This window comes from Bombyx mori, chromosome 6 (genome assembly GCF_030269925.1).
Source record: "Bombyx mori chromosome 6, ASM3026992v2".
Classification (NCBI taxonomy): domain Eukaryota; kingdom Metazoa; phylum Arthropoda; class Insecta; order Lepidoptera; family Bombycidae; genus Bombyx; species Bombyx mori.
In genome coordinates, this window is record NC_085112.1 from 15,192,615 (window position 1) to 15,210,193 (window position 17,579).

The 17,579-nt window shown below is 42.3% G+C and overlaps 2 protein-coding genes across 9 annotated transcripts in view; one reads left to right on the forward strand and one right to left on the reverse strand.

Annotated features, from left to right (window-relative positions):
- Positions 1–17,579, reverse strand: part of LOC101736572 (mitochondrial pyruvate carrier 1) — a 497,008-nt gene that overhangs the window by 8,624 nt on the left and 470,805 nt on the right. The gene's annotated exons all lie outside the window — the stretch shown is intronic.
- Positions 1,005–15,869, forward strand: LOC101738042 (zinc finger protein 595). 8 transcript variants are annotated; one of them, XM_062669211.1, is made up of 11 exons: positions 1,005–1,378; positions 2,122–2,259; positions 2,501–3,067; positions 3,766–3,893; positions 5,196–5,270; positions 6,014–6,143; positions 7,025–7,246; positions 8,906–9,016; positions 13,520–13,693; positions 14,351–14,449; positions 15,745–15,869. In XM_062669211.1, the coding sequence occupies exons 1-11, from the start codon at positions 1,271–1,273 to the stop codon at positions 15,814–15,816; spliced, it is 1,824 nt and encodes a 607-aa protein (XP_062525195.1). In that variant the 5' UTR covers positions 1,005–1,270; the 3' UTR covers positions 15,817–15,869. The 8 variants fall into 8 exon arrangements, 7 of the variants coding, with proteins under 7 accessions (XP_062525195.1, XP_021204097.1, XP_021204098.1 ...); XR_009973420.1 differs by having other exon boundaries at positions 1,011–1,378; positions 13,520–13,621; positions 14,278–14,449; XM_021348422.3 differs by having other exon boundaries at positions 1,011–1,378; positions 13,520–13,621.

Genomic DNA, 17,579 nt, shown 5'->3' on the forward strand with positions numbered 1-17,579 from the left:
ATCCCTATTTACCCGGAAATTGCGGTTAATTGGGACGAAATGAGAAATTTGCTAGGGTGGGCACTACTTGGTTTTAATTTATTTATTTATTTAGTTGCACCAACAAAGTGATCATTAATAAAAAACATTGAAAAACTGACACTCTGAACAAATATTAAATATTTTATTATGTATTACTTAGACATTAATCCACCTTGAGGTTTCATTGTTCTTATTACATGTCTGTGCAAAATTGACTTACTTATATTAAATTGCTCAGCTATTTCAACTTATTCAGACTTAGATAATATCTCTTATAAGGCTTTGCACTCTTTGATACGTACACGCGAGGCATATCTAAAAATAGAAAACAATACGTAACTGATAATATAAATATTTAATAAACAATAAAATAACACATTGATAGTTTTGAATAAAAGTTCTAGACAAAAACATCATGAATAAACCAGATTTTTACCAACAAATTTAAAAAATATTGTTATAACTACATAGACAACCCTAGAAACCTGTACCTATTTATACTTAGGCCGTTTCCATTTCACGTATTCTCATCCCAATTGACCCCTTTTTCGTTGTTATTTGTACCTAAGACGTCCCCAATATCCCCAAAAACAACAGATTTTTACATGTATTTTTATTTTATCAAATACATTAAAACCAATAACAACTGAGACTTACCTTTAATATACATGATGGTTCAAACACTAAATAACGTTTATAAATCACAGTCGTCTTCTATTATTATCAAATAAATAAAAGAGAGCAAAGTTTCTAGCACTGAAATAATTACCACCACCGAAAGTTAATTTGAAACGCGATTTTTTATAAGTTAGCAGCTATTATCATGCATATTCAGAGTTGTTTTGTAAACTTTCAACATTCTACTATTAAACTACAAAAAATGGAAGATTTTGCAACGAGTTTATAACTAATATTGAGTGTCGAAAGATTTTCCCGGTTTTTTCCCGATTCGCCTCTCAATCCCTAATCGCCCCATTTTACGGTACATCATTTACATTTGTACATCTACTTTAATATATTAAACTGTAGAACAAACAAGATTAACGATAAGAAATACACATGTTATAACACAATAAACATGCCTTAAACTACACTATTTTTGTACAACAACATATGATATAATATCGAATTAATTTAGTTTTTAAAAAATCAACATTATCTTAATAACAACATTTAAACAGTTTCAGACAAAATTTTCCCCTACAATAAACAAATGATAGTTCTTATATACAATTAGTAAAAATTTTAAATGGAGAAATCTGAAAAGCTTTGCCGAGCGTGCCTTGGTGTAGAAAACCTAAAGAAAATTGAAAACTCGCAACTTGAAGAAACGTTCAGATTATTAAGTGGTGACCAAGTGAGATACATATAAATTTGCAACACTGAAAAAACCTTATTTAAAATTAGAACAATTTCAGTCTTAAAATTCCCTTTAAAAAATACTTAAACATAATATTACAAAGATAGTGGAAGAAACAAAAAGAATTAATATATTACAAAGCAAAAGAAATCAAATTATTTATTTGCAAATATTTTGTTAATTAAACTTTTTTTGCTTGCTTAGGTGAGTGAACTCGCTCACGGCCCATCTGGTGTTAAGGGGTTACTGGAGCCTGTAGATATCACAACATGGTTGCTATCAACCATCTTGAGATGGGTTTGAACTCTGGCATAATCACGTTTCTCAATATGAGTACACCAGGCATCTTATCCTTAGCCACAACAACTTCCAATTTACTTGTAACTATACTGAGACCTTAGAACTTATCTCAAGGTGGGTGGCGCATTTACGTTGTAGATGTCTATGGGCTCCAGTAACCACTTAACACCAGGTGGGCTGTGAGCTCATCCACCCATCTAAGCAATAAATGAAATAAATAAAAACTTATGAAATTAGTCTTAAAGTTAACATATGTATCAGTCAGATAAATATGTAGAATATTGGCACAACAGCTAATGTGTGTTGATGTGTGAGTTGACTATATATAACTTTTTTAGGATTGATACGAGCCCAAACTCACTCGAGAACTCAACCCCAAACATGGATACTTCAAAAGATAATCTTCTAGTTGTAAACTATAAAGAAACAATTTATTTCAGGTGTTCTCATCTAGGAAACCATATATCTTCTGCCATCTATGTCATGCACAGTTGTTAATATGTCATCGATTCAGAGAAAGATGCCAACACTCAAATGAGGTTCTGGAACAAACATTGAACAATGAAGTGCTTGATAGTGTAAGTAGATGAGTAAACGAGTCGAATAGAGTCCTTAACAGTATGTTTATGTTAGCTTATTGTGATGCTTTTAAATGAATAATACTTTTTGAGGTGAGGTATTAGTCCTCTTGCCGGTGACAAAGCTTTTTTATGTAGAGCCACTATCCGCAAACCTTGCTAAATATTCTGTTCATAGTTCATTAGAAACCAATGCGAGCCTATTATAACTCAAAACTCAATAAACGATTTAACATTCCAGGATGATATCTCAACACCTTCACATGTTAAAGCCACAGCAGAAAAAGTTGAATATAATGAAAGCAAAAATCCTATTTTAACTGAAGTCTACATTGAATATGAAAATAAAGAAAGAGATGATACAAACATTAAAGATGAAAACATTAAAGAACTAGTCAATGTTAATATAAAAAATGAATTAAATGACCATGATTGCAAAAATGTTTGTGAATCTAATGAGGGACTAGATGATTTGGATACAGAAATACACAAGAAAAATACCTTAACGAAAGAATTGGTGGAAAATGAAGAAAAAACATTGGTAACCGAATTAAATAATGAAATAAAAAAACGGACACGTAAAAAAAAATTTAAGCAGATAGGTAAATATTTTGAAACAAAACAGAACATGGCCAATTTTGAACATACATATGATTTGAATATAATAACTTTGAGTACCGAAGATCAATACAAAGAGATTTTGAAACGTAAAAATGGCTTTTCATATCCATTCAGATGCAGCCTATGCTACAAAAGTTATATGGACGATGATAACTTGAATAAACATTTTAAAAAGTTGCATGATCCTGTAAGTGTTAATTGTTTGTATTTACTAGTTCGTTACAGGGAATTTAGTATACACATGCAGTGAATACAAATCATTGTCATATGAATCTTTGAAATCAAATTATTATCAATCTAAAATTTTAATCTTTGTTTTGATACCCCCTAAATAAGCTGATAAGCTTTCTGTTTAACTCATGTACATAGTTAGCAAACCTCTAAACAATGCAACACACAAACAATCAATCTTTAACCCATTTTAGGAAAAGTTTCTTAATTCAGACCATGTGCAGTCTTTTTACTGCTAGTAGGACTAGTACTAATGAGCCGGTACAGGTACCGCTACCTATCTGTTACTGCTGCTTAACCATAGTCAATTTCCTGAAGGGAAGGATAGGTGTTATTCTTTACAATTCACACATGTGGGTTATTCACATAGTGCAGTCTATGTGGTCTGGTAACCACAAAGATCGGAAAAGCTGTGAACTCTTTCACCTATTTAAGCCATACCATTTTGGCAGGTAGCGGTTTGGCTCTGCCCCTGGCATTGCTGACGTCCATGAGCGACGGTAACCGCTTACCATCATAAGGGACGTATGCTCGTCTGCCTGCTTGGCAAAAAAAAAGTTAGTAGTTGTAGTTTTTTTTATATCATACTTGAAGTTGATATCTAGATTACATTAGAATATTGAGTGTATTGAATGAATCAAAAGTTGTTTTCAGAGTCGAGGCGATGAGGTGTGTGATATATGTAAGACACGTTACAGAGACAAGAAAATGTTGAAAAGACACATGAAGACGCATCGCTTGAAGTTTGCCTGTAGACAGTGTAAACATGTCTCTATACTTAGGTAAACTTTGTGATTCTTTATGCGGTGTATAAGGTTAATCAAATCAATCAATCCAGGGAAATACAGGTGGACCAATTGTTCTAGGTTCTTACTGTGGAAGAGCAACCCGGTCGGCGGTGTATCGCGTTCCGACCCGGCAGGCTGGTTCTGGCCCAGCGGGGTATCCCGGAACACCAGCGGCACCGCCCGGGCGGCCTGAAGGGCCGCCGTACCGCGGAGACTGACGTCGTTGGTCGTCGACTATCGCCTCAACGACCCGTCGGTCGGGCGTCCTCGGGGTGGCGCCGCGTGTCTGGTTGTAGTGTTGACCGCGGGAACCCCCCTACTCTGACCGGGTTTTGACCCCGGACGGAGATCGGACGCCGGGTGTAAGAGTGCAGGGGAGTCGTTTAGTGGGTGGGCCCTAAATTCCTTGGGCCCGCGGTCTGCTCTCAACACCTGCAGATCGTTGAGTCTCACATACCCCGCACGCCCCCTAGGCGCGGGGACCTCGTAGGAGGTTCAGCCCCCGGCCAGGAAAAAAAAAAAAAAAAGTTTCTTACATGATCTATACAGTTTCAAATTTTAGACAGCACACTTGTAGAAGGTCCAACATGAGATTGCTCAGGTCTGTACCATTGGATATGATCACTGTGGACTTTAGAAGCTATTTAACAGTTTAACTTGTGCCTTAATAAAGATCATCTCACTCAAATCTTTGTGACCCGACTGCTTAATTACTTGAGATGAAACGGATATCCGACCGGATAGTGAAAACATGGCCGGATAGCGGATAGTAAATCAGTATCCGGTCGGAGTTATAGTATTAAGAAAATCTCATGGTTATACAAAAGGCAAATAATACCACAATAGGTTATAGACAACTTTTATTTTTATAATCGCAGGTCAAAAGTGATTGCTTTATTAATTAGTTTGTTTAATACTCAAAATTAACAAGTGGCAAATTGTGGTAGAATGAATACCAAATTGTCGTCGTACCGAGTCATCGCGACCTCCGACCACGTTTTTTTGAAAGATTACTGGTGGCCCGGAGGCCTTTCCAGTTTCACCAGGTCAGGTGGGCGAGCAAAGGCTCAGCCAGGAGGCTCCGCCCACATGCGACAACACCCGAACGCGCATGAATATCTCCGAAAGGGCCGAATATCCGGCGCTCCGGCCTCGCAGCTTGCCGAATATTCGGTATCCGGCCAAACCACTATCCGTTTCATCTCTATTAATTACTCACCAACTGAATGAAACATTAGCTAACCCGTGTTATCATTTCTCTCTTATTCAAGTTGTGTATTCATTTCAATATTTCAGCTCCCAAGCAGTAGAACATTACAACATGCACAGAGGCCAGGTGTACAAGTGTCAAAACTGTGATAAGACTTACGAGTGAGTATGAACATTCAAAGGGCTCATAAGGGCTCACATAAATAGACAAACGGCTTTGTGAACACAATTGGTGGAACCGTTGTATGCTATTAAGATATGATGCCAGTGCTCACTTTTACTGGTGGAAGAACGTCTTGTGAGCGCACGGGTAGGTACCGCCACCCTGCCTATTTCTGCCGTGAAGCAGTAATGCGTTTCGGTTTGAAGGCTTCATGTCTCGAGGTTTAGTCCACTGAGTTTCTCGCCGGATCTTCTCAGTGGGTCGCGTTTCCAATCCAGTGGTGGATTCTGCGAAGCACTGCTCTTGCTAGGGCCAGTGTTAGCAACACTCCCGGTTTGACCCCGTGAGCTCACCTATACGCTAAGGCAACGCTGATATAGCCCCTCAAGGCTATCAGCATAAGTAGGGAAAAAAGAACAACCTCTTAACACCAGTTGGAGTCTGCCCTTGTACCTGGCGTCGCTGGTGACTGGTGGTTTTTTATTGGTTGTAGGACCTCTTGTAAGTCCACACGGGTAGGTACCATCGCCCTGCCTATTTCTACGGTGAAGTAGTAATGCGTTTCAGTCTGAAGGGTGGGGCAGCCGTTGTAACAATACTGAGACCTTAGAACTTATATCTCAAGGTGGGTGGCGCATTTACTTTGTAGATGTCTATGGGCTCCGGTAACCTCTTAACACCAGTTGGGGTCTGTCCTTGTACCAGGCGTCGCCGGTGATTCAAGTTCTGTATTGATTTCCAGCAAACAAACCACATACTTAGCGCACATAAGGTACAGTCACCCGTCGAAGTGCATCTGGTGCGAGCTGTGTGGCGAGTCCTACGTCTCCGAGACCGGCCTCAAGTGTCACCAGAACTTGGTCCATAAGGAGGTCAGTGTGTGGGGTGTTTTATATGAAACAAGTAACGCTGATTCGGTGGAGCATTAGTAAGCGGCCCTGACTGTTGCGTCGAGGGTCGTGAGTTCGATTTCCAGATCGGACAAAAATTTTGTGCGATGAACAGATTTTTTTTGTTCCTTGTCTGAGGTGTTTATTATCTATACGTTCATTATATCTATTATCTGGGGACTTTTTGGCGGGAACGCGGGGAGTGAAGTGGTGTGATTTGCTTTATTTTTTCTATTTAGTGTTTCTTGAGGTTTAAATGTGTAATAACGGTGGTTTATTAACTGTTTAGTATTTGTGAAAGTGTACAAATGTGGGAAAATGAAACAAAACCGCTGGACGTAGCTTCTCGGGATCCTCCAAAAAGCCCACTGAAAAAGCTTCAGTAAATAACCACCATTTTACTGAGATTATATTTCATCCCGTGTCATCTCATCTCATTTCATTTAATTTCTCATCAGTTGATTATGTCTCAAATTAATCATCTTCATTTCATTCACTTCATATTATCATTTTTCTTAAAAATAAGAATATAAATTAAAATAAGACTTGACCTAAAGGTCTTAGTTACCAGGTCATAAAATACCTTAAAGAAAAATAAGTGTGTATGTCAGTCTCTGGTATCCATAACACAGAGAATGCTAAATTGGGGCCGAATGACTGTACGTGATTTGTTCCCAGTTATTATTTATTTATTTAGTAGTCCCATTTTTGTAAAACGAATAAATATTTCGTCTTCTATCTTTGAACAGACGCGATTTTTTATTTAAAAAAATTGATATCAGATACTTTGGCTGTAAAATATTATAATTTAATTGAAAACACATTCTGCCACAAACCGAATACCATTTAAAAAATGTTTACAGTTGAAATACCCACCGAACGCTAAATGCGCAAATTGTGAAACACGATTTCTGAATAATGAAGCCTATCGGACGCACAGCATGTCGTGCAACAAGTCGGCGAGCATGCCGGGCGCTGCGTGCGCTCACTGCGGCCGCAGCTTCGACAGCAGGTCGTCGTTACGCGAACATCTGTTAGAAACTCACGGGAACAAAAAGAATGATAAACTTTACCCCTGTACCAAGGTGAGTCGACTGGATGTGGAGCAGCATATCATCTTCTAACTAATCCATAGACACAGCCCACTGAGTTTTTCGTCGGACCTTGTCAGCGATTCCGATTCGGTGGTAGATTATGGGTAGCACTGCTCTTGCTAGGGCCAGTATGATCAAGTTCTCTCAGGTTGAGCCCGCGAGCTCACCTACCCGTCCGGGCGTACCTGGAATAGCCTCATAGGCTACCAGAGAAAAGGGAAAAAAAATAGACGCATACATTCTGGTGTCGGAGCGACGGTTACGCGTGAGTATTGACCAACTACAATAGTTTTTTTTATTGCTTAAGTTGGTGGACGAACTCACGGCCCGCCTGACGTTAAGTGATTACAGGAACCCATAGACATCTACAAATGCCGCCGCCCATTTTGAGATATGAGGTCTAAGGTCTCAAGTATAATTACAACGACTGCCCCGCCCTTCAAATATTGCTTCACGGCAGAAATAGGCGGGGTGGTGGTACCTACCCGCGCGGACTCACAAGAGGTCCTACCACCAGTAATTACGTAAGTCTGTCCGCTAAGGCTACGTTCACACATAGTCTCCGGGTATACGGTACCCGTTTTAACGAATACGACAAAAAATTATGCTTTATTCACACATAGGCACCGCGTAACTTTCAACCTATCCGTCATTACTGGATACGATGTTCACAAGCAAATTCGTAGTATACCGCCGCTATTCTACCAGGACGAAACTTGTTTGTCTAGCTATACCGCCCGCCGGCCCCCTCACCCCCGCATAGTTTCTATCCGGTAAAATTATACGGAACCATGACGGATACGTATTCCGCTCATCCAGTGTTCGATAACGAAACGGAATGTCGTAATTTACCGGATCGTTTTTTTTTACTGTATACTGAATACTGTACCATATGTGAAGTCGCTCATACATGCTCCATCGAAGGAAAAAAACGTATCCGACAAAACGGACCAGTAAAACAGAGACCGTGTGTGAACGGGCTCTAACGGGTGTTGCTCGCTCCGGGCATTTCAATATTGCAATAATTGTTACGTTATAATACTCAGAGTAAAAATTAATATTTAAAAAAAACTAATACTAAAAAAAATACGTGTGGCACTCGGGAACTGCCGCGGTAAAGCTATGGCATAACATTTTTTATTAACTTATGCAATTATAATTAGACAATGATAATTTAATATTAAAACAGTAATAAAACAAGACCACGCTATATTAAACATTAATAAAAGCAAAACCTTAACTCACACTCATAAGCTAGACCGCGCTAGAGAGAGAGAGAGAGACGGGCAGACTTTTCATGATGCGCATGCAGTGCGACGTCACGCCGCGCGCTTATTCACAAACACTACACAAGCGCAACGTGTGAATGGGTTGAACGCGAGCTACATGGTAGGCGGAGTGAGGGGTGTAAGGTTTTTTTCGTTACGAAATTTCATGATTCCGTTCTCAAGCCGCGCTCTAGGCCCGCGATAAAATCTATGCAATAGCTTAAAAAGAAGAAAAAAGACATGCCCGCTGAGTTTCTTTCCAGTTCTTCTCAAGACGGAGGCTAGTTTTTGCGAATTGGCGGTAGTTATTTTTGACGTTCAACAAGTATGTACTTTCATTCATGTTGAATAAAGTTTTTTTGATTTGATTTGTTGTCGGCAGTGCAAGAAGACGTTCGCGCGTGCGTCGCGGCGGGGGGCGCACTACCGGCGCGCGCACGCCGCCCAGCGCGCGCCCGCCGTCGTGTGCGAGCGCTGCGGGAAGGCGCTGCCGGTACCCACCCGACATTCTACCTACTCATTTCTTTATCTCCTAGCTATTGTAGTAACGTCGAGATTTTTTGTTTTATTGCTCTTGTAGCCAGACAAGCGCACGGCCCACCTGATGGTGAGTGGTTACCGTCGCCCATGGACTTCAGAAATGCAAGGGGCAGAGCCAAGCCGCTGCCTACCGCTTAATACTCTCCACAAGCCTCGTTTGAAGAAGGACATGTCATAGCGCTCGGGAAACACCGTGGAGGGGAGCTCATTCCATAGCCGGATGATACGTGGCAAAAAAGATCTCTGGGAACGCACTGTGGATCACCGCAGCGGCTCCAGGTAGTATGGATGAACTCTACTCCGGTTATTCTAAATTAACCGAGCTAGTAGATGAGCTCACAGGGCTCAAACCGGGAGTGTCGATAACACTGGCCCTAGCAAAAGCAGTGCTTCGCAGAATCTACAACCGAATCGGAAACGCGACCCACTGAGAAGATCCGGCGAGAAACTCAGTGTGCTGTCTGTGTCTGTGGGTTAATTTACTCGGCGAACCCTTCGTCGCAAGCGACGGGTTCGGCCGGTGACCGGTGCTTGAGGTACCTAAAAGCACCGTTAATGGATCGAGAGGATCCGTAATTACGTGTTTAGAACTATTTACTATACAATCCACTTCTAACTCAGGTAGAAGAGTTTCAAAATTGTGGCTTTATTAGAACGACTAGTATTGTAAGCCCGCCCCGGTCACCGTCCTCACGGATCCACGACGAGCGAACTAACACATAGGGTTTCCATGATCATCCATCCATGACCCGTGTCTATACACAGCCCACTCAGTTTCTCGCCGGATCTTCTCAGTGGGTCGCGTTTCCGATCCGGTGGTAGATTCAGCGAAGCACTGCTCTTGCTAGAGCCACTGTTAGCAATTCTTTCAGGTTGCCAAGAGCTCATCTACCGGTTAATGAGTAGTTGTAATAGTCCCTTAGGTAGAGAAAAACAAAATAGATTGGTACCACGACCCTGGTCGTTTTCATTGTGTAATGCCGAGTTTACATTACGAAATTAGTGTCATGCATGATGAGCTCAGTTTCACGAAAGTAGTTTCGATATATGCGAAAGTAATTTCGTTAAAAAATTAGTGTCGCGAAATCCACAGTATCGCAGTAACCATGGCGCCTTCAGCATCAAAGCTATAATTTGCTATATTCAATGTAGCTAAAGAAATGCTTATATACCTATAAACTTAAAAAAAGACTATCAGAAAAAAAAAAGTTGGTAGATTCGAGGATGGTCAACAAGAAGGCATTTAGGTGCAATGAAGTTAGTCTCTGAATTAGCAGATGAAGATCCTGAGAGTTATAAAAACTATTTTCGAATGAGTGAAGATAATTTTGATTTTTTACTATAGGTGTTTCGGGACCCTTGTCATTGATATTCATTAATAAGATCTATATTTTTTTCTGTATTCCATCATTGGTTTGCCATTTTCAACGCTTGAACCGCGTCCGAACTAACAATACACACGTCCGCACAGCGCAGGCCCTTTCGCGACATTAGTTTCACGTCGCGTTTACACTATGAAATTAGTTGCATGACATTAATTTCACCAAAAAATCGCGCAGGGCACGAAACTAATTTCCATGCATGAAATTAATGCATGCATTACGAAAGTATTAAATTACACGTGAAACTGTTAGTAAAACTGTGTCACGAAATTAATTTCACGCCACTAATTTCGTAATGTAAATTCGGCTTAACAGTGGTATATTCTAGTTTGAAAGATGAAACCGGCCTCATGTCCCAGGATTGCGCGGCGCTCGCGTCGAGATGTCCGCGGGCTCCACTAAATACTCACCGTCGCTCATAGTCAAGTCGCCGTCAACAATTTTTTTTTTTTAAATATTGATAAATTAAGGATATTAAGATATGACGGACTTGGCTAGGTCCTTGGTATTTTTAAAATGATTTTTAAAAACATCAGCGTTGTTAATGTAATTCTCTTCATCATTATAATCACATTTGAAGTCGTCGTGGCCTAAGGATACGACCTCGAGGATAAGACGTCCGGTGCATTCGTATGTAGCGATGCACCGGTGTTCGAGTCCCGCAGGCGGGTACCAATTTTTCTAGTGAAATACGTACTCAACAAATGTTCACGATTGACTTCCACGGTGAAGGAATAACATCGTGTAATAAAAACCAAACCCGCAAAATAATAATTTGCGTAATCACTGGTGGTAGGACCTCTTGTGAGTCCGCACGGATAGGTACCACCACCCCGCCTATTTCCGCCGTGAAGCAGTAATGCGTTTCGGTTCGAAGGGTGGGGTAGCCGTTGTAACTATACTGAGACCTTAGAACTTATATCTCGAGGTGGGTGGCGCATTTACGTTGTAGATGTCTATGGGCTCCAGTAACCACTTTACACCAGGTGGGCTGTGAGCTCGTCCATCGTAATAAGCAATAAAAAAAAAAAAAAAAAAATAATTGTGATAACAATTAAGACTCACTTTTCCAATAAATTCCATTTATTACATTTCAAGTGTACAGCGATGACAACAGAGAGCTCCGCTCCATTCGGCTGTTCGAGACAGAATGTTTTGTGCGACAATAGTAGCTCGTATTTATAGTAATTTAGTCATGAATTCTCTTGACTACCGTCTCTAACAGTTGTTGACATAGGTAACATTAAGGAACAGGCCCTGTTGTTTCATGGGGCCCGGAGAGCGCCGCCTCAGGGGGCCCACCTTGTGATCGGAGGCGTTCGCGTCGAGATCGAGGCGACCGGATTACGGTACCTCGGTCTCGTACTGGACGGTCGTTGGAGCTTCCGCGCTCACTTTGAGAGATTAGGTCCCCGATTGATGGCGGCCGCCGGCTCGCTGAGTCGGCTGTTGCCGAACGTCGGGGGGCCTGACGTGGTGGTGCGCCGCCTCTACACGGGGGTGGTGCGGTCGATGGCACTGTACGGGGCTCCCGTGTGGTGCCACGCCCTGACCCGCGACAACGTTGCGGCGTTGCGACGTCCGCAGCGCGCGATTGCGGTCAGGGCGGTTCGTGGATACCGCACCGTCTCGTTCGGGGCGGCGTGCGTGCTAGCTGGGACGCCTCCCTGGGACCTGGAAGCGGAGGCGCTCGCTGCGGATTACGCGTGGCGATGCGATCTCCGCTCCAGGGGGGAGCCGCGTCCTGGCGCGGTGGAAGTTCGAGCGCGGAAGCTTCAATCTCGGCGTGCCGTGCTCGAGGCGTGGTCTCGCCGCCTGGCGGACCCCGCCTACGGGCGACGGACCGTCGAGGCGATCCGCCCGGTCCTCTCGGACTGGGTGAATCTCGACCGAGGACGTCTCAACTTCCGAGCGACGCAGGTGCTCACGGGACACGGCTGTTTCGGTCGCTAACTGCACCTCGTCGCCCGGAGGGAGCCGACGCCGAAGTGCCACCACTGCAGTGGCTGCAACGAGGACACGGCGGAGCACACGCTCGCGTACTGCCCCGCTTTCGCGGAGCAGCGCCGCGTCCTCGTTGCAAAAATAGGACCGGACTTGTCGCTTCCGACCGTCGTGGCTACGATGCTCGGCAGCGACGAGTCCTGGCAAGCGATGCTCGACTTCTGCGAGTCCACCATCTCGCAGAAGGAGGCGGCGGAACGGGAGAGGGAGAGTTCTTCTTCCCTCTCGGCGCCGTGCCGCCGCCGTCGGGCCGGGGGTCGGAGGAGGGCGTTTGTCCAGCTCCAGCCCCTATGAGGAGGCAGTCTCCTCCCGGTGATGGTCACGGGGCGACCTAAGGGGGTTGAGACTGCGCCGCACGCTACCGTCACTCTAGCGCGCTGGCACCAGGAGGACGGGACGACGCGTCGGCGGCTGCGGACTGCGATGCGGTCCGCATTTTCGTCGTCGCTGTCGTCGCCGAACATACTGTTGAAGAGCAACCCGGTCGGCGGTGTATCGCGTTCCGACCCGGCAGGCTGGTTCTGGCCCAGCGGGGTATCCCGGAACACCAGCGGCACCGCCCGGGCGGCCTGGTATGGCCGCCGTACCGCGGAGACTGATGTCGTTGGTCGTCGACTATCGCCTCGACGACCCGTCGGTCGGGCGTCCTCGGGGTGGCGCCGCGTGTCGGGTTGTAGTGTTAACCGCGGGAACCCCCCTAGTCTGAACAGGTTCTGACCCCGGACGGAGATCGGACGTCGGGTGTAAGAGTGCAGGGGAGTCGTTTAGTGGGTGGGCCCTAAAATCCCTGGGCCCGCGATCTGCTCTCAACACCTGCAGATCGTTGAGTCTCACATACCCCGCGCGCCCCCTAGGCGCGGGGACCTCGTAGGAGGTTCGGCCCCCGGTCGGACAAAAAAAAAAAAAAAAAGGTAACATTAAGGAAACAGTTAACTTATCTATTTTAGTTCACTAAATAGTAACGTTAAAAAAAAACATTCTAAGAGACTAACAGTATCCAGTGTACAGTTTTACCATTACCGAACCGATTACCCGGTAATGTTTGTGAGTCCGTTACGTTTCGTTTGTAGAACACGACCATACTGAGGTACCACATGCGCACGCACACGGGCGAGCGACCCTTCCAGTGTCCGGACTGCCCCAAGGGCTTCGTCAAGCAGTCCTCACTCAAGGTGAGAGACGGTGTGCTCTGTGGCCCTAATCTCAGAGTGTATTGTTTGAAGTCCTGCCCCCACCCTACAGACGTAAGGAAAAAAGAAACTTACACATTCAAACCCCAACATACCCCCATGTCTTCTGCCTCAAGCCAAGTAAGCTCAAGTTAAACAAAGAGTATTATGTAGGGAGTCTTGCATTATTGCAACTATTAATAGTTTTGAAGTCGTCGCGGCTTATAGGATAGGACGCCCAGTGCATTCGTATCGAGCGATATTCATATGCTGATATTCGAATCCTCCAGCTAATTTCTTTAATTAAATACGTGCTTAACAAATGTCACGATTGACTTTTAAGCCGTCCGGAACAATACCGTGTAATAAAAATCAAAATTATATGCCTAATTACTGGCGGTAGGACGTCTTGTGAGTCCGCGCGAGTAAGTACCACCACGCTGCCTGTTTCTGTCGTGAAGCAGTAATGCGTTTCAGTTTGAAGGGTAAGAGAGCCGCTGTAGGTACTCTTAAAGTCCTTAAAATTCATATCGGCATTTACCTTTATGTAAGCAATAAAAAAAGTTTGAATAAAAGATAGTGATGGATCAAACAGACTCATTAGAGCCGCCGTCAGACACGCTACCTTCATATCAACGATTACCTTTTCGACTTAAAAGCAATCACAGACGTGATTCCGTAAAACTCATGGCAACATGTGTCGGTACGTAACTCGGAGTGGTCCCTGGACAGAGCCACTCGACGGTGCACACGAGCGAGCGATCGTTCGCCTGCGAGCTCTGCCCAAAGACCTTCAAGTGGCGGTCCGGTCTGCGCACCCATCAACAAACCGTACGTAACAACATCTCTAGAATCGTTCTTCTAATTTCAGCGTAACAAAACTATTATTTATTTACTAGCTGACCCGGCAGACTTCGTAGTGCCTCATCCGATAAATAAAAGACCTAAACTGTTGTAAACTTAAAACCAACAAAAAGAATCAGTCCGACGTATGATGACAGATCAAAGGAAAAACAAAATTGTTATTTTTATTTAATTCCGAGCATTTTCATTCATTTAAGGTGGGTGGCGCATTTACGTTGTGGATGTCTATGGGCTCCAGTAACCACTTAACATCAGGTGGGCTATGAGCTCGTCCACTCATCTAAGCAATAAAAAAAAAGTGACCTTTTAAACCTTCTCTGGATTTCCACAAATAATTCAAGACCAAAATTAGCCAAATCGGTCCAGCCGTTCTCGAGTTTTAGCGAGACTAACGAACAGCAATTCATTTTTATATATATTATTTATTTACTAGCCGTACTCGCCCGCTTCACTGCGCATTTAAAATTAACATTATTATTTATTGTCATTATTATTAGGTAGTCCAACACTCATATAAATATTAGCCTATCCGTTAAGTACATGTATTTTCTACACGGATACCAAGTTTCAAGTCCATCGGATGCACGGTTCAGTAGTTATAACGGAACATCCGTAAAAACCACCGTAGATTTATATATTAGTATAGATTACAAAGAGAACCAAACAGCCAACTCAACATAGTATAATAATATAACAATAATAAAAACAAAAAAATTGTGTAATTTGTGTAATATTCGAATTAGATAATTAGACCAGATTCAAAAAGTGTTGTATACAAACAATACCTTATTTATGACAAGGAACTCGCATTTATTGCGAAATGAGACAAAGAGCAATGTAGGATCTATACTTTTAATATTATGAATGTAAAAGTATGTTTGTTTGTTTGTTTGACCTTATTTTACGTCGAAACGAAGCAACGGAATGCTCTATAATTTTCAAGAGATAGTATTATGTTACGAGAGTGACACAGGCTACCTTTTTCCCGAGAAAACATCTCATTCCCACGGGAAACTGTTTTATTATCCTGTAAATGTAAATCCATTATGTAAATTATGGACACCTTTTCTAGACCATGCAAGGAGGCCCCGGTAACAACTAGTATACTATAAGGCACCAAACAATCTTAGAATTATATTCTTAGTGTCGTCCATAGCTGAGTATCTAAGCATAATTATATTTAATTTATATGTAGCAAGTACATAAGTACATTTACTACCTTACAATAATGCTTCGAATTGATATAAATTATTATCCAACAGGTACATTTGGGTATAAAACTTCCTGCCAGAAGAAAAAACCAACCTCAAGTCGCAGTTCCAACGATTTTCTGATTATGTTCGACTCATTAACTTAATGTAATTAACAATTAAATTATTTCATATCAGTCTCGTGTTTTATTTCTGATCGATTTATTTTAGTTCATACGCAAGTACTATCTGTGAATGAGATAGAAACTACAGCAAAACTAAATGTATTGAAAGACGCGCACGTATGTTCGGGATCCACCAGGTGTAAAGTGGTCACACTGAGGGTGGATTCACAATTATGTCGTATATCGCCCGTCGTTGGTGGAGATAGCGGCGACGGCCGTGTCTACGAGAGCTCGCAACACAACGCCACTAGTGAGCCCTACGCATAATCTATGTATACAGCTATTGCAGGCAGCGCGTCATTTCATTTTACTAGAAGTACATTTTCCAACAATTGAATTATAAAAAAGAAAAAAGCTAAATACAAAAGTGTCACCTTAACTCTAAGCGTTCTTTTTATATTTTTTTATAGCTCTTTTCTTTAGCTTTAGGGTTATCAATAAAAAAGTTAGGAATTGTTTTTTTTTTCAATCTTAATAGACAAGCCGGTTAAGTATATACTAATTTCTCTCCCGTTCGCCAACCCATTCAATGAAAAATACGGAAGTACCTAGTTTTCATTCATTAATGTCAAAAATGAAAATATTTTATTGATTGTCGGGGTCACCAGTTTGGGAAGTCTTAAACGACAAACGGAAGATCTACCACCGAGCGGGTGATATTGCTCGGTAGACCGAAGGAAGGTCCAAATGTTGTTCGGAACTTGTCTATATGCAAGCTTATCTTGAAAATGTAAGCGAGATTCAGGCATCTGTCAAATATCTTGCTTTGTATGATGGCTACCGCCACAACATAAAATAATTATAAATCTTGAGGAGCCATTGATTATAATCCAATCATAATCATAGATAACTTTAGACACAAAGATTTTACAAAAAAAATTAAGAAACTTCACTGAAGTTCACTATGGCATTGACAGTTAACAAACCAAACTCAAGCTTCAACCACATTCCGCGCTTACAAAAAAACAAAAAAATAACCCAAAATGTAATACTATAACCAATTTCAAATACAAAATGAACATTTTCAGAGGCCTAGTAATTCTGTACATGTCGCTATTCGTACTGATATACTTCGGTTTTGTCGGAGCCCTGTTGTATGTTAGGAGCACATTCTCGGATGAGTACGTAGATATATTCGTATAAGGTGCCTTTCAGGCTATTCACTTCGGCACCGCCTTATGCTGTATGCTTTAGAGTTCCTTTTTCTATGCATAGAGTGCATTTTTTTCTATTCAATGCACCTTTTTTCTTTCCTACCTTAGCTGATAGCCTTGAGAGGCTATTTCAGCGTAACCTTAACTAGTAGGTGAGCTTACGGAGCTTAAACCTGACGACGTTGCTAACACGAACCCTAGCAAGAGCCGTTGTTCGCAGAATCTACCACCGGATCGAAAACGCGACCCACTGAGAAGATCCGGCGAGAAACTCAGTGGGCTGTGTCTATGGGATAATTTACTCGTCGAGCCCTTCGGCGCAAGCGACGGGTTCGACGAGAACGATGACCAGAATGCACCAATTGCCCATCTGCTTTCGAAATTTCATCTAATTTAATAACTTCTCATATATTGATCGAATATAAAAAGTTGTCTGAAGAATAATTTCATTTAATTTAAATCGCAAAATGAACAAAACGTGACTGTATCATAACGCACAATTGCAAGAATTACTAACGCCATCTATCTAGTGTCAACGCATTGATAAACTATAAACTTTATTCTATTA

Bases quoted from the DNA above. Each gene is read 5' to 3' on its own strand.
- LOC101738042 (XM_062669211.1), top strand. From the start codon at position 1,271: ATGGAGAAATCTGAAAAGCTTTGCCGAGCGTGCCTTGGTGTAGAAAAC. The intron at 6,144-7,024 runs GTCAGTGTGTGG...AAATGTTTACAG, and splicing joins AGAACTTGGTCCATAAGGAG to TTGAAATACCCACCGAACGC. The intron at 7,247-8,905 runs GTGAGTCGACTG...TGTTGTCGGCAG, and splicing joins AACTTTACCCCTGTACCAAG to TGCAAGAAGACGTTCGCGCG.